Genomic DNA, 21,489 nt, shown 5'->3' on the forward strand with positions numbered 1-21,489 from the left:
GCTATTATGTATAGTTCCCGGTGTTTTCTCAAGATGATCCAAGATGATCAGATATGACAATCTTATATGCAATGTGGTACGATGCTATGACTCTTGTTTACAAGCTGCTTTGCTCTTTCTCTTTTGCTTAAAAGCTTATTCTTTTTTTATATGGCCACAATGCGAAATGCACAAACCAAGATAGCAATTGTGTATATGCGGGAACAATCTTGTGACACAAGGGATGATATGATGATACCAAGATGATATGGTATGTATGCAATGGAAGGTATGGATCACTAATGTGCACAAGTAGCGTGGCCCGGCAATACTCAAATGGCTAGTCTCGATAGGCAAGTGGCGCAAAATGGGCTAGGGGTTAACAATGCAATTACTAGGGGAATATACAATGGTGTTGTCGAGGTTACCGTCCGTGTCGATGATGAGAGGCGGTGTTGTTGATGTCAACCCGTTCCTAATTAGCCGAAACACCTTAGGAAACGGAAAAACCACAACTCAAAATGTCAAGGACAAAAGTCAAATGGTGGTAGCGGAAATGCAATGATGGTTTTTGGAGTAGGCGGAAGTGGAAGTTATGGTGGTGGACTATATACGGTGTCGGAGTTGAAAGCACGGTCCCTAAGTAGCCGAAACACCTTAGGAGACACAACTCACAACACAAACAAAAATGGGTTAAGTTGGTGTGGCGGAAGTGTATGGTGGGCAAGCCTATGCGGAAGTGGTGGTGGTGGTTGATGAAGAAGCAACTGTCCCTAAGTAGCCGAAACACCTTAGGAGACTCGAATCACTACTCAAGCAACCACATATGTGATGGGAATCAAAAAGGGTTAGGTTGCGGAAGTCGGCGGTGGTAATGCGGATGATATGGTGGTGGCCCTAGGCAAAGATGCCAAAATTCAGAAAATTTGGTGGAGTCAAAAGATGTTGGTGGTATTTTTGTGGGAAGGGGGATGTCAATAGCTTCAAAACGAGCTAAAGAACGTCAAAAACGGACTCCGGATGAATTAGTTATGGCCGTGTGACGCCCGGATAATTATGCTACAGTAAACCTACGCTAATGATGCCACGTCACCTCTGTTAGTGTTGATAATCTCGCGTTAGTTCAAAAACCAATTCAAATTCAAAATTGAATAAAAGGCAAACAACAAAAGTTTTCAAACTTTAAAACTAAAATGTTCGGGTTGTGCCAAATAATGCGTAGGTAATTATGGTGGAGAACCACACTTTTATAAAATGTTCAAATATTCAAATGGCAATAAAACAGTAGCAAAACTATTATTTAAATACTTTAAATACTCAACAATTACAAAATATTTTATTTAGGTGCCAAGTTAATTGTGGCAATGGACTAATTAGTAATATTAATTTAGGTGCTCATTTGGCATTTTACAAAACTAAAATAAAATGTAACTAAAATAAAATAGAAAAGAAACACAAAAAAAATGAAAAGAAAACCCCCCGGCCAATTGGGCTTTGGCCCACCAGGCCGCAACCCACCGGGCCGCCAGGCCGGCCCACCCTGCCGCGCACTCCCCCCACTCCTCTTATCCACTCACCCGAAACCCTAACCTACCCCACGCACCCACTTCCCCTCCCCCCCAGATCGGCCACTCCTCGATCTGGATCGGGATCGCCCCGATCCCGCGCCCCCCCCCCCCGCGACCTCGACGACGGCGCCCGTCGTCGGCGCCACCTCGCCCCGACGCCGCCCCTTCGCCGTCCCCCTTCCCGAGTACCCCACGCCCGATCCCTTGCCGCGCCGGAGCCCCACCTCGCCCGCGCGACCGCGCCCGAGGAACCGTCGCCTGCCGCCGACCCCCAGCGCCCGAGGACGACCCCGTCGTCGCTTCTCGCCGCCACCCGGAGCTCCTCCGCCTCGACTCCATCGACGCACGCGTCCCCGACCTCATCCCCGACCGGCCTCCTCGAGCCACGCCGCCCCCGCTTCCCTCCATCGCTGGTGAGGCCCACGGCCTCCCCTTTCCCTCTGCCAGCGCCTCGCACCTGCCGTGCTGCTACTGCTAGCGACGCGCCCGCGTAGGCTCGCCTCGTCGCCACGCCCATGGCCCCGCTCGACGGCCCCGAAATCGCCGTCCACGCCGTGCCCAGTGCGCGCTGGCGCTGTCCCGCTCCTCTCGCCCAGGCGCGGTCCCTTCCCCTGCCCCGACCGGCCGTAGCCCGCCCGGAGCCCCACGCCGCACGAACTCCTTCGCCCGGAGATGCCCGCGCCCGTGCGCCGCGCGCGGCCGCGCCCCCTGGCTGCGTCTAGCGCTCCGTGCCCGGCGCCCGTCCGCGCGGCCCCACTCCGACACCACCTCCTGCTGCCGTCACGACCACCCCCTCGCCGCGCCGCCCCGGCGCCATGCCGTCGCCGATGCCCCTCTGGCGGTTGAGGCGTGCGCCCGAATGAACGGGTGCTGGGCACCCGTTGCGCCCATTCGCCCAGTGCCCGCTAGGCTCCCCTAGAGCCTATGACATGTGGCCCCTCCCAGAACGTGTTTAAAAAAAAGATGAATTAAAAAAATAATAAAAAAATAAAATAAAAAATAATAATAATAAATAAAATAATAATTAATTAATTAATTAACTAAATTAATTAAGTTAATTAATCCTACTTAATTAATCTAATTAATTAGTTAACTTAATTAAACAGTAATTAATTAGCTAAACCCTAATTAACCTAAGCAGTGTATGACATGCGGGACCCACACGTAGTTGACCCAGTCAACTGCACTGTTGACTGCTGACGTCAGCATGACATCATGCTAATGTCATAAATCCATTTTCGAATTAAATTAAATAATTAATTAAATTCCAGAAATTATTAAAATATTTAGAAAATCATATCTTTTAATCCGTAACTCGGAGTAAATTATTTTCAACATGAAAGTTGCTCAGAACGACGAGACGAATCCGGATACGCAGCCCGTATGTCCGCCACGCGTCCCTAGCATAGTGAACCTGCAACATTTCACCTCTGGCACCTCTGCCCGAAAACGCGAAACACCGGGAACACTTTCCCGGATGTTTACCCCCTTCGTCGGTATCACCTCCTACCACGTTAGAGCATACCTAGCACCGCGTTTTGCCTCCTTATGTTTTGTGATGCTTTGTTTGCTCCGTATTTACTGTTTCTCCCCCCTCTCCTTCTCTGGTAGACTACGAGATCGACGCTGCTGCTACCCAGTTCGACTACGGAGTTGACGACCCCTCCTTCTTGCCAGAACAACCAGGCAAGCCCCCCTGATCACCAGATATCACCTATTCTTCTCTATACTGCTTGCATTAGAGTAGTGTAGCATGTTACTGCATTCCGTTAATCCTATCCTGATGCATAGCCTGTCATTGTTGCTACAGTTGTTACCCTTACCTGCTATCCTACTGCTTAGTATAGGATGCTAGTGTTCCATCAGTGGCCCTACACTCTTGTCCGTCTGCCATGCTATACTACTGGGCCGTGATCACTTCGGGAGGTGATCACGGGTATATACTATATACATTATATACATGACACATGTGGTGACTAAAGTCGGCTCGACTCGTTGAGTACCCGCAAATGATTCTGATGAGGGGGCTGAAAGGACAGGTGGCTCCATCCCGGTAGAGGTGGGCCTGGGTTCCTGACGGCCCCCGACTGTTACTTTATGGCGGAGCGACAGGGCAGGTTGAGACCACCTAGGAGAGAGGTGGGCCTGGCCCTGGTCGGCGTTCGCGGATACTTAACACGCTTAACGAGATCTTGGTATTTGATCTGAGTCTGGCCATTTGGTCTATACGCACTAACCATCTACGCGGGAGTAGTTATGGGTATCCCGGCATCGTGGTATCAGCCGAAGCCTTCGTGACGTCAGCGACTGAGTGGCGCGCGCCATGTTGGACCGCTTTGACGTAACCGCCGTGATCGTGTGGGTTGCTAGGTCTGCTCGCGGCCGCGTTCGCAACGTGCAGGTGTGCATAGGGCGATGGGCCCAGACCCCTGCGCGCATAGGGTTAGACCGGCGTGCTGACCTCTCTGTTGTGCTTAGGTGGGGCTGCGACGCGTTGATCTTACGAGGCCGGACATGACCCAGAAAAGTGTGTCCGGCCAAATGGGATCGAGCGTGTTGGGTTATGTGGTGCACCCCTGCAGGGAAGTTTATCTATTCGAATAGCCGTGTCCCTCGGTAAAAGGACGACCCGGAGTTGTACCTTGACCTTATGACAACTAGAACTGGATACTTAATAAAACACACCCTTCCAAGTGCCAGATATAACCCGGTGATCGCTCTCTAACAGGGCGACGAGGAGGGGATCGCCGGGTAGGTTTACGCTATACGATGCTACTTGGAGGACTTCAATCTACTCTCTTCTACATGCTGCAAGATGGAGGCTGCCAGAAGCGTAGTCTTCGACAGGATTAGCTATCCCCCTCTTATTCTGGCATTCTGCAGTTCAGTCCACTGAGATGGCCCTTTACACATATACCCATGCATATGTAGTGTAGCTCCTTGCTTGCGAGTACTTTGGATGAGTACTCACGGTTGCTTTTCTCCTTCTTTTCCCCTTTCTATACCGGATTGTCGCAACCAGATGCTGGAGTCCAGGAGCTAGAGATCCCGAGGATGATTCTACGTGGAGTTCGGCTTCGAGGAGTAGTTAGGAGGTCCCAGGCAGGAGGCCTTGCCTTTTCGATCGTTGCTACTTTTGTGCTAGCCTTCTTAAGGCAAACTTGTTTAACTTATGTCTGTACTCAGATATTGTTGCTTCCCCTGACTCGTCTATGATCGAGCACTTGTATTCGAGCCCTCGAGGCCCCTGGCTTGTATTATAATGCTTGTATGACTTATTTATGTTTTAGAGTTGTGTTGTGATATCTTCCCGTGAGTCCCTGATCTTTATCGTACACATTTGCGTGCATGATTAGTGTACGGTCAAATCGGGGGCGTCACAGGCCGAAACAAGAATTCAGCCGAGTCAGTGTCAGGGTTAGCCGGACATCCGGGAGGAGGTCCGGATGATCCGGGCTTGGTCCGGATGGTCCGGGTGTACTTCCGGATGATCCGGGTTCGTCAGCTCCGGTTCGGGTATTCGGGTGCGTGGGTTATCCGGACGTCCGCGCGGGGGGGGGGGGGGGGGGGGGGCGTCCAGCTGATCCGGGCAAGTCAAACTGCTCGGGATTTCCTCTCGGGGACGAATTTTTGGGCGGAAATGGATGATTTCGGGGGGAAATTGAGGAGATTTCGTGGATGGAAGGTGGGGAAACTTGGGGAGATGCTATATCCACTCGAAACCAAGCAAATCCATGGATCAAAATCAACAAAACATCATCAAACCAACAAATCACAAAAAAAATTGGGGCTATTTTTGGTGTGGATTTTCGAATTTATGACGAAATCAAGCAAAACAAGGCTAGAAAAAGAGGGGTAGGGGCTCCAAATTCATAATCAACCTTGCTCTGATCCAAGATGATCATGAGCACGCTGGCTTTGATCCAAGATGATGTAGGGTGGAATCCTAAACGGCCGATCTTTCACGAAAGGAGCGGATCCCGTCCAAGAACACGAAGAACACGAGGGGGAAACGAGGGAAAACACAAGAGGAAACACTAAACCAACAAGATATAGTCACACATATGCTAGATCCTCGAAACACAAGTGCGGATACACGATCCAAAGTCAACAACGAACGATACAAAGGGTAACCGGTTCTTCTCCTAGAGGAGGTCTTGAGGGTGCCGCCCAAGAGGGGGGCCTTGAATCCACGTGGATCTTCTCCGAAAAGGGGCCGCGGTCACTCTCGAGGAGATGATCGGTATGGATGAGCAAAAGCTATCCTCACATATGAGTTACTACTTTGCTAACCCTCAAATGGAGGAGGAGGGGGTCTATATATAGTGCTAAGCCACGAAGGGGTAAGTGAGGGGCGAAGGGGTACACGGGCCTCGGCCCAAGTCATGTGCGCAGGCATGGTCCGGATGATCCGGATGGTGGCCCGGATGATCCGGGTGTCGGGGTCCGGATGATCCGGCTTCATCGAGCAGGCTTCGGCTGTCTTCGGGCACATTACCCGGATCGTCCGGGTGGGGGTCCAGATCATCCGGGCTCGGTCCGGATCGTCCGGCTGGGGATCCGGATGATCCGGGCAAGTCCAGTCTTGCTCCGATCTTCTTCTTCCTTCTCCTCTTCCATGCTTGGCCTTGGTCCTTGGATCCTCCATGGTCATCTGGGTTGTACCTGAGTATATGCAAGGTCCATGCATGAGGTAGTAGCCATGTCTCATATGTGGAAAGTGACGGTTCAAAGAGGAGTGAGTTCACCTTGTGTCCAATGGCGTATGGTCGAGGTCTCATCGTATGTCCTCTTGGGGCTTGGGGAGTAGTCGAAGTGTACGTGGGGATGATCGTAGGATGCACCGCATCAAGATAGTTCATGATAAGGTACCTCCACCCATTAATGTATCTCAACAGTTCTTTTGCAGTTACCGTAGCCCGCTCATGATGATTGATCGACATCCAGAAGAAGGTGTGTTAAAAAGGAAGGTTGTTTTATCATGTGTGTCATGCTTGTCCATCACAAAGAATCTCCACAAGAGAGATATTGTGAATGCACAAGTCCGATGGAAGCCTCCTTTTGTATGCTTGGTCAAAGCTTAATGTAGACGTCTCATTTGTTCTTGCTGATGGAGTTCATGGAATGGGTATGTTTTGAGGGTCGCCATGTTGGGGGGGGTATCTTTAGCTCGTGCCGGTACTTACGCATTTGCTCAACCGCACTTGAATCATAAATTGCCACGTGTCTTGAAAGTTTATCCTTGGCCCTACAATGCTGCACCACTTTGATTTTGATTGAAGCAGATTGTCTGAAATCAGTTAACAAGGTTACCAACAATGATGGTATGATTCATGAAGTCAAATCTTTTATGCACAGTAGAGAATCTTGTATTACTCATATTAGGAAATGTCGGAACAATGTAAGTGGGTGCCCATAAAGGGGAATGACTAGATTGATCCATACTTCCCCACTTTTAAGGGTGTTACACTGGGTGATAAATTATCCCCTTTATTGTTTAATATCATTGCTGATGGGCTTGCCATGTTGGTTAAGAAAACACGAAGGCAGAGTTTGATTAGTGCTATGGTTCCCAACTTGGTGGATGACAGTTTAGCATTACTTCAATATGCTGATGATACCACCTTCCTCCGAGAAGATAACCTGGAGAATGCTAGAAACTTAAAGATCATCCTCTGTGTTTTTAGCAAGTCTCTGGTCTAAAGATAAAATTCTATAAGAGTGAGTTTGTTGTTTGGGAGAAGTTGTTAGTAGATACTCACTTGCAATGCTAGATTGTTGCTTATGAAATATCTTGGTTTGACATTGGATGCTAAGAGTTTGAGAAATTCTCAACAGAATCTTGTTGTGTGTAAAGTTGGAAAGAGGATGGCTGGATGGAAAGAAAATTAGCTATCTATTGCGGATAGGGTCCCTTTAGTGAACCCCTATCTTATTAGTATTCATGTGTTCATGCTTTGTTTCCTGGAAGCTCCAAATGGAATACTTAAGAATTTTGATACCTGGAAAGCAAGGATGGTTTGGTAGGAAAGTAATGATAAAAAGAAATATCATTTGGTTAACTGGCCCACTATATGTATGCCGAAAAGTTGTGGTGGATTGGGTGTGTGGATCTAGAAGTGATGAATTAATGCTTGCTAACCAAGTGGCTTTGGAAGTTAGAGAATACTGATGGGTTGTGGCAATAATTGATATCCAAGAAATATTCGAGTAGGAAATCCTCATCCCACCGGACAGATGGTACTGGATGCTCAGACTTTTTGCAAAGCTTGGTGAATGTTAACCATACATTCCAACAGTTTACTAAAAGGATTTTAGGAGATGGGGCCAAAATAACGTTTTGGGAAGATGCGTGATAGAAGATTTATTTCCTAGATTTTACACCCTGACATTACAAAAATGGCGTTTATCCAATATGTCAAAATTGAGGGTTTTGAGGTTATCCAATTTAGAAGAAACATACATGGTGACTGATGCCCAATGATAATTGAAGCAGCTAGTGGATTCAATTGAAGGATTCCAAAGTTAGAGTCACATGGCCTTTCAATAGCAAGAATAAGTTTGTGGTGAATAATTTATACTTGCATTTGAAAGCTTCTAGACTAGTTGGATACAGATCAATCTGGAAACTTGAAATACCTCATAAAATAAAGATCCTCATGTGGTTGATGCTCAGGAGTAATATATTGACCAAGGACAATCCGTTGATAAGAGGCTAAACTTGGAATGATCAATGCCATTTATGTTTCGAGCTAGTTTGAAATATGTGTTTTCTCCTTTCTACGACCCTCTTGACACAAGTTTTGGGAGAGCATTAATCATCTATTTTTGAATGTGGCCTTGCTAAATTGGTCTGACAGGTGATGACTTGTGCTTTCGCACTTCTCAGACCTCAAGAGAGAATCAGATATTTTGTGGGGGATTGGATTAAAATCTTCCCAAGAAATCATAGAAAAGTGGTTCTGTTTGTGGGGGTCACCATCAGCTGGACTATATGATTTTTTTAAATATGGCTTGTTAAGATAGAATTTTTCATGATGACCATGCCACAGTGGTATATTGTTTATCCTATTACCTTAAGAGGTGGGGTATTTTGTAGAAAAAACAAGATCAAGGAAGAACTGAGCTTTGCGTGAAGAAGATCAAGAAGGTGCTTGAGGAGATTTTTGCCAGGAGTCATGGATGTAATCCTCTGAACAGAAGAATTGTTATGGTCTGACTGAAGATTTCGTGGCCTAGCTTCTACCCTCCTGAGGCAGCTGCTTTGATATATCTGCACTTGTGCTAGTTCCTTCTTATTAGGTGTTACTTTTGATGATCTGAAAAAGAATTGCATGTCTTGAAATATGGTAGTTTCTGCCACCTGAGGCACGCGTGTCCTTTCCAATTGTATTGTTGGTAGTTTATTTTTGCTTTTGAACTTCGTAGAACCTTGTGACGGTTTACTTAATGGAAATCGACGAGGGGGCTCATTGTATAAAAAGAAATAAAGAACAATGTAAGCCACCACTTGGCATCTTATGCTCGACCAGAAACTCGCACAACGGTTTGGCTCCATTTTGGTCCAGGTGATGTGGAGGATCTATGTAGAGCTGATTGTACCCCTGATTGATGAGTAATGCAATAGTTTTTGCAAAAAAATATTGTTGAAATTGTGACTCCGTTTAACCTTAAAAGGTTACATATGTACCCCACAAATAAAAAGTTTACATACTCCTTCCGTCCCAAAATAAATGTCGCTGATTTAGTACAAAGTTGCCTTCTTTTTTTAGTAATAGGATATCGCCTTCTCTATGTTTCTGCATTCGGCAACTTCTTTTGAGCCTTGCTCGGTTGTTGTCTTTGTTGTTGTTATTTATTTATTGTTGGTGGTTATTGTCGTCATTGTTATTGGTGTACTAGTTTATCTCCTTGATAACTTGGGTGGGGCTAACCAGTGTGGTGAACCTAATAGTTACCGCATATAGACTTGTATGAAAACATAACAAAAAACAAGACCAATTTCATATGACGTACATGTATGTGAGACATGGGTCAATGGTGGATCCCATTGGGGGTGGCATAACACCCCTCCCCCAAATAAAAAGGACCCTGTTAACTGGCGGACGCTTCGCCAGAGAGGGTGGCCTTTGCAAACGTTTTAGGTGGTGTTTTTAGTTGTGAGGGCATGGCAGTTGCTTCAGAGCGACATGGCAGTTTCTTCAAAGAGTTCATTTTTTGTTTTAAAACTGCCGTCGTTTGATCTTTCCTCACAACTACAACTGCCATCAAATGGCGTTTGCTGGGTAACATTACCGAATAAAAACATATTTGCTAAAAATGCACTTAATCACATATCATTTATGATGATGGCCAAACATTAACCAGGTGCATAGCTAGACCACAAAGTGAAGAGGCGAATGACACCAGAAATCAAAACCATATGCGCCCTCACTCACAAAGCCAACTCACAGCAGCTCGACTAGTGTGTGCCGATGACACTTCTTTTTGTTAAAAATGCACCGAAATTCCTACGATATAGGTATCTGAAAGTTTCATAGTAGAACTAAGCTTATTCTTATTATTTTCTGGTCAAAAGCGTCTGAAAGAATATCGAAGTTAGTACCAAATTTTGGTCATTTTACGAGCACCAAACTTTATGTTATATTTGGAAATGTAAAACTCATTGTATATATTCTAGTATTAGCAAGTTTATTAACTTATGTTTTGTATTCAAGGTGCTCGTGTGGTACATGACAATTAATTTGTGAGTGTAAAACCAACGGCTAACCCTACACGGCCAGTGATGCGAGACGTAAGTGTGAACATGATAACATTTACCTTGTACTAGCTCCTTTTGGAAGTAACCACAAGTTATTTTACATGACCTGTTAATAAGTCCATTTTGTAAGGAGCTAATGAGTTGGTATGTTTGCTATATCTCTGAACTTTCAGATTTTGTATTGACAGGTTTTGAGATAGCTTAGTGCTAGTGCCATATCATAATTTGTGCCAAACATTCGTCATATCTGCCCTATTTTCTTCATGTATCATCACCATTCCAAACGAACTACTAAAAAGCTTGGCCATGTACATCGAGATTTATTCAATTCCGCGTGCCTGATTTACAAGCTACAAGCAAAACTGTCCTACAATTAATCAAACTACGAAAAAAATAACCAATAGCTACCTCACAACGCACAGGGCGATCACAAAAACGCGGAAAAGAATGAATCACTGGACGGAGGACACGGCGCGGGCGAGCCTGCAGGCGCCGATGGCCGGCCCGGCGGCCCGCCACGGCGCGCCCTCCTCCGCCTTCCAAAGACCGTCGTCGAAGTTGCGCGCGTAGCCCTCGGAGTCGTACCCGCACCCGGCCGCCACCCTCCTGCGGCCGCGCCAGCTCCTCCCCCGCGCCCGCACCAGCATGCCCCTCGCCGGCGCCCACCGCCCGCGCCGCGCGGCGCACAGCCGCGCCAGCCCGCGCCTCAGCGCCGCCCACGCCCCTAGCCCTCCGCCGCGGCGCCCGCTCCCGGCGGCGTGGCCGGACAGCCTCTCGTACGACGTGGCGCCCATGTCAACCGGCCGACAGGACACGAACCCTTCCTCTCCGCGGCTCGCACGTAGGCGCGCAGGAGCGACGGATGATGGATGATGTGTGGTGGTGGCGTTGGACTCGCGGTCGCGGGTGGTTTTATAGACGTGGCGGCAACGGCGACGGGGGACGGACGCGCGTTCCCTGCGGGGGTGTGTCGTTCGAGAGCGTTTCCATGGCGCTTTCGCCCGAGCTGGGCCGCGGGGCCCGTACGTGGCCCGGAGGACGACGACCGTTTCTCCGCTCGCTTCCCCAGCTGCCAAAGGGGCCAGCCGTTAATGGCACTCCAAGGCTAAACAAATGGCTGTTCCCAAAGCTGGAATTTTTGGTACTATCTCAAGACGTGTGTACGTTTGTATAAATAAAGTGGCATAATAAAGTGCTCTGGTACACAGGCTGTTGGTCACATTCGGTGGACTAAACCGAGCAATGTGCTGCACCACGCTTTGTTTACAAGGAAATTTCCAGGAGTAGTCGAGAAGATTTGCCAGTTTTCGTAGCTGTTAAGAACGGGGAGCTTAGTTAATTAATTAAGATGAGATACTATAGAGGTTGGCAGGAATATCGAGAGGCTGTCATGGCCGAGAGGGCAGAGGCATTGATGCGGGTAGGATGCGTGTCTGCTTTCCTGTTGTTTGAAGGAGTAGATACATTCATTTCCTTTCTTAGCGCCCAATTAGCTGGAACACCGACATAGCCTGATATGCTAATGCTGGCCTAGAAGAAAGTTTATTTTTATTTTTTGAGGGATGGCCTAGAAGAAAGCAAGGGGAGACATTGGAGAATTAATACTTCAACATTCGTACCGCCAGCACTGAGCTGGTCTAGTGGTTAACGACTTGCTAGCATAGCTGCATAGCTGGGCCTGGTATGGTGTACCGGACAAGACAATGACAACTGACAGGTGAGCCTCCATCGGCTGAGTCCCATTTGCAGCAGTTGCACTTGCACACCACCTAAAATGCAGATAATCAAGATCCTTAGCTCGGCATGAGCTGCTATGCACTTTATTGCCCCTGTTTCAGAATTCCCTGTACAGAAAGAATTCAATTTGAATCGGAATCAGGCCCAACGCTGGTGATTTGGTGGTACACAGATCTATGCCTAGTTCAGTACACGGCGGCCTACTCGGCGCCTCGTTCGTCCGTCACTTCTTCGCCTTGGAGAAACGAAGGCATCTGTACTTCTCGCCGCTGACGGTGATCTCGAGGGCTCCGTCCTGGTTGTCTTGGTTGGAGGCGGTTCCCATGAGGACGCTTTTTTCCTTCTCCAGGTTCTCTTTTTCCATCTTCAGCCTCGCCTCTTGCCGCGCAATCTCAGCCTGTCAAAGATGAGTCTGGATCAAGCCATGATAACTAAACACTGACAGTGTAATCATTTCATTTCAGAAGGAATGGATATGTTTTAGGGTTATTGATTAGGCACAGTTCAGTTTTATCTGTCAATAAATCTTTTCAAAGATTATAAGAAGGTCCTGTTTAAGTCTGCTTCTAACACAGTTCAAATAAATGTCTTAGGTTTTGAGAGAACAAATGTGCACCTAACTTAACCTGCTCATAATAAGATAAAATATAGTTGTCGCAAGAGGGCTCACTACGCTAATATCAAACCTAAAATCCCTATAGGAGGGCTATGGCGTCCCTCACCATGCTCGTCTCTTGGTCAATATGGAATGAGAGAAACGCACGGGTGTTCCGACACAAGTGCGCCTCCGCCAATCCTCCTCAAAAGCGTCATCGACGAGGCAAATCTATCGGTGACGGCGGGTGCTAAGAAACTAGGGCTTATTGTTTGTCGCGAGTAATTGTCATGCCGTATATTTTGAGTCACTTGTAAAACTCTATTCTCCTCTTATTTAATTGATGAGGCAAATCTTTTGCCTCCGTTTCGAAAAAAAATATCAAACCAAAAATCATTCACAATGAACCAGAGAGCATAATTCTAAAGCACAACATTTTTCTCTATTAGACACCTTGTTACAGTCAGAAGATACTGTAAGCAGCGTCAAAAAAAGAAAGATACTGTAATTGTTAATGAATTTTGTGCAGTTTGTTGCAGGTTCAAATGTTGGACATCCACAAATTTTGTTTTATAAAGATGCACAGGACACTCTGAAACCATGTGTACCGACCACACAAGCCGTATAATTTTACCCAATTAACTGAATAGTGTGCAGAACTGCAGAATATGACAAGACACCACCACATCTTTCTGATATCACAGCACAAATATGCTTGCAATCCAAATACTATTCTGTATTTCTATGAGTTGCTGGCCAGATCAGAATCCATAGACATGAGCACAACGTGTCGACACATAACAACATTAGCAACAACAGCAAAAAACATGTAGGAAAACAAGTCAAAGGGTGCATTCAATCCGCAAATTAAAAAAACTTCAGCAGTCAATTAACAAGAGAGGCATGTATCTTTCACTGGTGCTAGTCATGCAGGAAAGAAGATAAAAGCACTTCGGTCAGAAGGAATCCCAAATATGGACTGAGCCACAGGCTTCAAGAAATCTACTGCTCTCTCACAACAACATAGTTGTGATAATACTAATAATAAATTAAACCACGGTTTTACTCCTATATTAAGGTAATCCCATGCATAGGCTCACAATTTTACATTCACACCATATCACTAAGGACCTATCATCTTAGCAATAGAAGAACATGACATTTTTTCGAACAAGATAAACCCCCCCTTTACATTTCTTGGAACTGAAAACTATGAGTCGAGCAAGAGTAGTCCCACTCACATCACTACTGTATATTACGGTAATCATAACACCAATTTTCATGCCTTTGCAAGAAGCTGGCTAGTTTATATCGAGTCACTGCCCACCGTAACCAGTGCGCCTGAACCTCTGACCTCGCCCCTTCCATTACTTAGAACCGAGAACTATCATACGAGCAGCAGCAGTCCCACTCACATCACTAATGTATATCACCACCAATTTTCATGCCTGTGCAAGAAGCTGGCTAGTTTACATCCAGTCACTGATTACCGTAGCGTAACCAGTACACCTGAACCTCAGAGACCTCAAAGATGCTCATATTAACTGTAGATGGGTAATTTGCTCCCAAAGCGTAGCAATTACTGATTAATCAACACCTAACATAACAAACACCTTCAATCAAATTTAACTACGTCACTCAAACTTCAAAATTCCTTCAGCAACTACACGTCTACACGAGACCACTGATAAATCTGAAATGCGCCAGCATTCAGCAACCGATCTCTGAACTTACTCTGAAGGCACGATGCGATGGACACCACCACCAACTGACTCAACACCAGGGCATACGCACGGAGATGAATCGGACTGGTGGGAAAGGAGACAGAGAGCACTGGGGGCTGGGATTACTACCTCGCGGCGGGAGAGCTCGGCCTTCCAGGCGGCCTCCCTCTCGGCGACCTCGCGCTCGCGCTCCTGGATGTAGCTCTGCATCTCCCGCTCCTTCATGATGCGGTCCTGGATGTCCGCGTCCAGCGCCTCCTGCAGCTCCTTCACGAACCTGTCCACCACCGCCTTGATCCGCACAGACATCTCGCCCCCTCCTAAGTCCTAACCTACACCGCGCGGGTTCCGCTTCCGCGCTCCTCCTCCTCCTCCTTCTCTTGCCGCCCTCTACTGGTGCCTCCCTCCGGCGATACGCATGGACGGCTCGCCGGCTGGCTGGCTAGGGTTCCGGCGTGGCGAGGTTGGTGGGCGCCGCAAGTCTCGTGCGCCGATGGTGTCTTCTCTTGGCCGTCTTCTCGTTTGGGCTGTAGCGCTGCTGCTGTGTGGAAGAGAAGATGTGGGACCCAGCAACAGCGAGCCGACCCAGCATCCGGACGCCTCCTGTGATCTCTCAACCGTCGCCTTCGCCTGAAGACGTATTCTCTAAAGACCGTAAACCTGATCTGAAGACGCACTCGATGGCAAAACCCACTAGAGAAAGACTAGGAGCAGCACAGGAAAAATTGCAAAAAATAAAAAAGTCCAAACAGAAAAACCATCAGCATCACGGCAGCAGAAAGATTAGCAATACCACAGGAAAACTTGCAAAAACAAAAACCAAAAGGAAAAACCATCAGCATCACAGACATACACACAGCAGAGAACAACCAAATGTCAAAGGTTCATAAATTTATGATAACCACCGGTTAAACTCGACGACGACGACACGACGATAATCCGACACATTAATCCACGACATCCGGGCTAACAACAATCCACGACGACACATTAAGCAGTTCAACGCCTAAACAAACAGTCTCGACCACGAGATTACGCTAAGGCAACGGTAACATCTAGTTCAGGTTTTTTTTTCTTCTTCTGCTTCAGAGTTCTACGTCAAGCTGGTCACTGACGACGACGGCATGCAGACTGACACTGAGCTCACTTCCAGGGCATGCTGGACAGGCCGCTGTTGCTGGGAGTGGCCGCCGCCGGGACGCCCTGGTTCATCGGGCTCCCGGAGGACTCGCTCAGCGTGCCCCTGGACGGCGGGCTGTTCTGGGCCATCCCGACGCTGATGGGAGCATGCGCGAGAGGCGGCACGGCGATCGGCGCCGGCACGAAGCTCGGCGTCATCCTCGGTGGCGCGGATGCCGGTTCATGTGCAGCAGCAGCGGCGGCGGCGTGCTTCGGCGCCTTCTTCTTCTCGGCCACGGTGTTGAAGGTTCCCACCACAACCTGTGGGAGTGCAAGGATAGCACTGGTTAGTCATTTCTCTAGTGTACTATGACTAGTGAGAAATAAAATCATGAACCAACATTCAGGTTTGGACAGTTTCCCAGAATTTCAGTCAGAGGGGCATGCCCTTTTCAAAAACAGCATGAAACGAAAATCCAGGAGACAGATCATTGTGCTAACATCCTTGGCATGAAGCAGTGAAGAAACTGAATAATTCTGCTAATATACTGAATTCATTTCACTTTGGGCTAGGAAAGACAAGCAATTTTGATGCACAAGCTACACATGTACAGCTGTGCATCAAACGATTGCTAATGCACTCAAAGCAAAATTATGCAAAGAATTTTTCTTGCTAATAGAGAGCTGATCTAGTAGGTGGATGCCAATGATGTGGAAACTCTAGGGAACTAACTGTAAATAGCAGTCTGGCTATTGAGGAATATAATCATGAAGCAGCATTCAATTTTCAGCAGTGTGCACAGAATATCAGTCAGAGAGGCATGGACTTTACATACACATCATAAACCAAAACACAGGAGACAGACAGTTGTGCTAGAATGCTCATATCCTGAAAGCGAATTATGCACAGAATTTTACTTTTCGCTAGTATATGAGATAGAAAAGATTGACAAAGTAACCTAAGTAAAGCTATTATTCTCAGTTTGAAGCAGTAAAGAAACTGAAGAATGCTAACACGCTGGGACGAAAAGATGCAAAGAATTTTACTTTTGGCTGTATTGGCATATGCAATGTAGAAAGTTTCATTAGGAATGCTATGTATGAAAGTGAAACTATGGCTGCATATATATGATTTACTGAGATTTGAGGTTGGTGTGAAAGAACAGACCTGAATAGGTGTGCAGGCAATCAGGAGTCCAGCAATTCCGCCACCCAAGACGCGGCCATCAGGACTTGCAAGTGAAACACTCAGCCCACCGGTTCGGCTACGATGGCCTCCAGTCTCTTGCACGGTGAACGATCCGGACAGCGACAGTATCTCAAATCGGCCCTGTGGCAGAAAACAAGAAGAACCATCAGTTACAAACCTGTCGTAGACAAGCCGTCCACAGTGATTCCAACACAACTACCATTTCAGTTTTTGAACTTTTGTATATTGGCAATTGCCATTTCATCGAAAGAGATGCATTATCTCGAATAAGAAGTGCATACCTCGTATGTGACCGTCCCACCTGAAGTGGCAGATTGCCGAAGGGTCACGTTTGAAATGGCGCCATTTGCTGAAAGAACAACAACTGCACGAACTCCATGCTGCGCAAATGACAGGATCTTTGCAGCCACATCCTGCAATGCAGCACTCAAAGTTATTCACAAGTGTTGTGGATAATTTGTAGTTACGATGTGAAAATGCACACCTTTTTGGTATGTGCTAAGGATGACATGCGAAAATACATATTATGACAGACACTGCAACAATGTAAATATGGGATTGAGGAGGAATCTTTACTACCTCTCCAGCTTGAACAGCAATGACATGTGGAGTGAAGCCAGCTCCTGCAGTCCCTGCAGAGATACAATTTCACCAAGAACATGATCAAACACTCGTGTAGATCTCAGAAGAAGCAGGGCGACACATTTTAAACTTCAGTCAAACAGACATGTAAGGCTTCAGTTCAAAAGTTCAATTTCAGCTGGGTGATGAAACTGTCAGGCAATAGGGATCCTTAACTATGCATTTTTTCAAAAATCACTGCAAGTATTCAATTAAGCTTGCCTGTACTACATACACAGTAAAGAGGCTACAGTTTGAAAAGCAAGAAGGGTACAGCAGTAATTTCCACCTGCAGTCTGCACGCAGTACAACACCCCAGATCTAGTCAAAGCTACTCAGTATGTCCAGAGGCTAGGCAGTAAATTTCGAATTTCTAAACAGGTAATTAAATTAAATAAAGAGGAGGTAAATAATTCTTCTAATTGCTTCACAAAAGTAATTAAAACCGTAATAACAGAAAAATGGAGAAGTTCAGAGAGATTTACCGATGAAAGCAAGCGCAGACATGACCTTGTCCTGCTTCTTCACCTTGTTGGTGGAGCCCTTTGGGCGACCCCGCTTCTTCATCCCCACCGGTGGCACCGCCAGCACGCCGCCCGCCGCCGGTTTGCCGGCCGGCGCCGAGAAAGCCCCGGAATCACCGGGCGCCACCGCCGTCGGCTCCCCGGGCATGGGCACGGGCACCAATGCCAGGGACGTGGAGCCGTCGTCGCCGTACTTCATTGCGCGGCCTCCTCCTCCATGTTGAGCTCGAACGCCGGCCCGCCATTGCCCCCCGCAGCAGCCGCGTCGGGGCCAGCCGGCATGTCGAGGCCAGCGCCTCCCCCTGGCTGGTACGCCTCCGCCGGCGGCGGAGCTGAGCCCGGCTTGAGGAAGTAGGCGTTGCCGTCCTCGCCGTAGGTCATGCGCATGTTGGGCACGGGGCCGGAGGACTGCGGCGTGGGCGGGCTGTTGGGCAGCCCGAACGGTTCCCTCCCGGCCATCCCTCCCTGCTGCTCCTGCGACGCCCTCACCTCCATCATTCCTCAAAAAAAGCAGAAGCGAAGCTCCTACCCAGAACAAGCAAGCTCGGCAGCAGCTATAAGAAAACCATAAACCCCACGCCGCGCGCGCAGAGCTCGAAATCTTTGACGACGAACAGAGCTCGCAGTATCTTGGGACGAGTGGGGCGAGGCCGCAAATGACGGGAAAAAATGAGGAGAAAACGGGAGCAAGAAACGGTAAACCAGAACGAAATGGAAAAATAATGCGGGGTGGTTGGTAATCCAAGCCCCGGCGAGAGGATTTGGCAGACCAGGCGCAGAAATTACAGATCCCCCGCCCGAGCGAGGGCGCGGCAAAATCACCGAGAAATCACCGCAAACCAGGATAATACCGCGAAAATACGGACAAAAGACAAAGAAAATAATCAGTCAGGAAACACAAAAGCAGCAACAAAGCGAAGCTCTCGGCTGCACGCTCGTACTGCGCGCGGGGAAGACGGAGCTCGGGGGCGCTCGCTCGCTCGCAGGCCACTCGAACGACTGCGGACGGGGAGGAGAGGGGGCGAGAAATTTGGGGATTTCGCTTATCTCCTACGTAATTTGGGAGCCCTCACGAGCTCTCCTCCCAATTTCGTTTCTTTTTCCTTCTTCTTCTTCTTTTGCTTTTCTTTCTAAACTCCCCCGCTCTCACGTAATCTTTTGAGAAAAGAAAAAGGGATTAAATTTGCCGGGGGGATTAAAAACGGGCAGGTAAGTGAGGCGCGTCAGGGCTGCATTGGTAAGGAAGGATCTACATTATTTGACCCCCCCAGGGCACTTATTATATTTACTTTGTGACCTCCTCTGCTTTTGGCTTTATCCGACCCTGTGTGTATTTTTTTTCCTTTTGCTGTTGTCTGTTTTTCACTGTGCACATGGACCTAACCCAAAGCCGTTCCCCTCCCTACCACCACATGCCAACTGGATAGCAAAGCCAATAATAAAATACACATAGCATGCATTGCTTTGACCAGACTAGTATGTGTTTCAAAAAACTTGACCAGATTCATATGTTAACCAAAGGATTTCGCATGGTTGGTTTGTCTATGGAAGGGTTTCACCACATCAATAAGTTTTTAAAAAGGTTACGACTAATTTAATCGTCTAATGAGATTTGACCACATGCAGTTGTCCCAAAAATGTTCGGGCAAGAATTGGACTTTTTTTACGGCGTTTTGACAAGATGAACATTTTCAAAGGAATTTCACTACGTCCATTTTGAAAAAAAAATGATTTGACAATATTCTTATATGCTGAAAAAGGATTTGATCATTTTTATATGTTTTCAATTTGTTTACCAGATCTATACTTTTGAATGGTTTTGACTAAATTGTCATGTTCTCAATGGATCTTTTTCCACATGCAAACATTTTGAAAGGGTTTGGCCAGATCAAGACGAAGGATTTGACAAGATCCTTGATCTAAAATGGGATTTGACTAGATCCATGTGTTTTGAAAACACTTTGACCACATTGTATGCTTTTTTAAGTATGTCAATAACCATAACATTTCAAAGCGGTTGGACCAGATCCATATGTTTTCAGAAAAGGTTTGACTAAGTTATACGAGAATTAACACCTATCACATATATTGTCGTGGCAATAATTATTTAGATCATGCTAGGTGTGAATACGTATTGTTATATATGTGCAATATTCTTGAGAATAGCATATAAAGGTAGTACGAATAAATGATCATGACTTATCACTGCAGTCAAGGTAAACATCATTGTGTAAAATCTGATAACTATGGAAAAGGGTTGAACTATATACCTTTTATAATTCGTGGGGATACATAAATGAACAGTAAAAACATTATAGTTAGGAAACAATACAAGCATATATGTCACTCATGGCTCATTCGGATCTGATCAAAGTAATCACTAAACAAATGGCCATGTAAATAAACAAACAACCTAGGCATGAAGAGTTGAATGGTTGGGATGAAGATGGAGCAAGGACATACCGAGATGTGACAAGGTTAATATGGCGAGGAGATAGGTCCGCGAGATGGTTGTATCTCGAATGGTAGGGTGGAGTTGGAAGAATTGAGGCTTAGAAAAAATAGGTGACAATGGATTGAACTATTAATGATATGAGAATAAAAGTTAAGACATTACATGGTGAACAAGATCATTGAATATGAATTGAATGGGTGTTCTGTTATATACATCCAAGATGAGCTGGAGAGTTGCTAGTCCTAGTCAATTAGATACGACCAACTGTGTTCTACAATACATACTTCGGTTACCAACGCCATAAATTAGCTAGCATGCTTTTCTTTGACCAGACTAGCGTGTATTTCACAAATAAATACCACACTAATATGTTAACAAACAGATTTCACCATGTTTGTATGTATATGGGAAAGAATTCATACGATCAATGTGGTTCTAACATATTTCTTAACAAATAGATTTCACCATGTTTGTTTTAGTGGAATTTGACTAGATCCAATTGTACTCGGAAAGATCTGACTAGGATCATATGTTTTCGATAGGTTTTGACAAGTTAAACATGCTTTCATACGGTTTCACTATATTCGATTCTTTACTAAAGATCATGATTTGTCATATTAAAAAAGGATGTGTGCAGATCTACTATTTAATTATTATTTTGTAATATATAACATGTTTAAAAATATATGGTTTAAAAGGTGGCAAATCTAGATAAAGGATTTGACAAGATTCTTGTTCTCAATGGATTTGACCAGGTCCATGTGTTTCAAAAACAATTTGACCACATCACATGTTCTAGAAATCTTATGACCAGATCCAAATGTTTCAAAATGACTTAACTGGATGCATATGTTTTCAAAAGTATTTGACTCATTCATATGAAAATTCACCTTTATCACATGTATTTAGTTCATCGTGTAAATCTAATAATTAAGAGAAATGTTTAAAATACTTTTTATGTTCGTTGTGATAGACAAATCAACAACAACAATAATAATACAACTAGGAAACATATGCGAGTAAACATACTCATGGTTCATTCGGATCTAAACAATGTAGTCGCCAAAAAAGTGGTGGAACCAATAAATGAACTACATGGAAATAAACAATGGCATGGTTGGGAAGAAGACGGGGTGAGGGCATACCGAGTTCTGACAAGGTTGCGATAGCGAGGCGGTAGATTGATGGGGTGGTTG

At 46.2% G+C, this 21,489-nt stretch overlaps 2 protein-coding genes and 1 pseudogene across 2 annotated transcripts; all 3 read right to left on the bottom strand.

The window, feature by feature from the left end:
* Window positions 1-10,576: 10,576 nt before the first annotated feature.
* On the bottom strand, window positions 10,577-11,322 carry LOC123125011 (uncharacterized). The gene has a single exon (XM_044545556.1). The coding sequence runs from the start codon at window positions 11,100-11,102 to the stop codon at window positions 10,761-10,763; it is 342 nt and encodes a 113-aa protein (XP_044401491.1). The 5' UTR covers window positions 11,103-11,322; the 3' UTR covers window positions 10,577-10,760.
* Window positions 11,323-12,106: 784 nt separating this feature from the next.
* LOC123121938 (uncharacterized) lies at window positions 12,107-14,915 on the bottom strand. The gene is made up of 2 exons (XM_044542038.1): window positions 14,494-14,915; window positions 12,107-12,442 (listed from the first exon to the last, which is right to left on the bottom strand). The coding sequence occupies exons 1-2, from the start codon at window positions 14,671-14,673 to the stop codon at window positions 12,269-12,271; spliced, it is 354 nt and encodes a 117-aa protein (XP_044397973.1). The 5' UTR covers window positions 14,674-14,915; the 3' UTR covers window positions 12,107-12,268.
* A 312-nt stretch (window positions 14,916-15,227) lies between these two features.
* Window positions 15,228-19,095, bottom strand: LOC123121939 (AT-hook motif nuclear-localized protein 10-like; annotated as a pseudogene).
* Between the last annotated feature and the right edge of the window lie 2,394 nt (window positions 19,096-21,489).

Source organism: Triticum aestivum, chromosome 5D (assembly GCF_018294505.1).
Source record: "Triticum aestivum cultivar Chinese Spring chromosome 5D, IWGSC CS RefSeq v2.1, whole genome shotgun sequence".
Lineage (NCBI taxonomy): Eukaryota > Viridiplantae > Streptophyta > Magnoliopsida > Poales > Poaceae > Triticum > Triticum aestivum.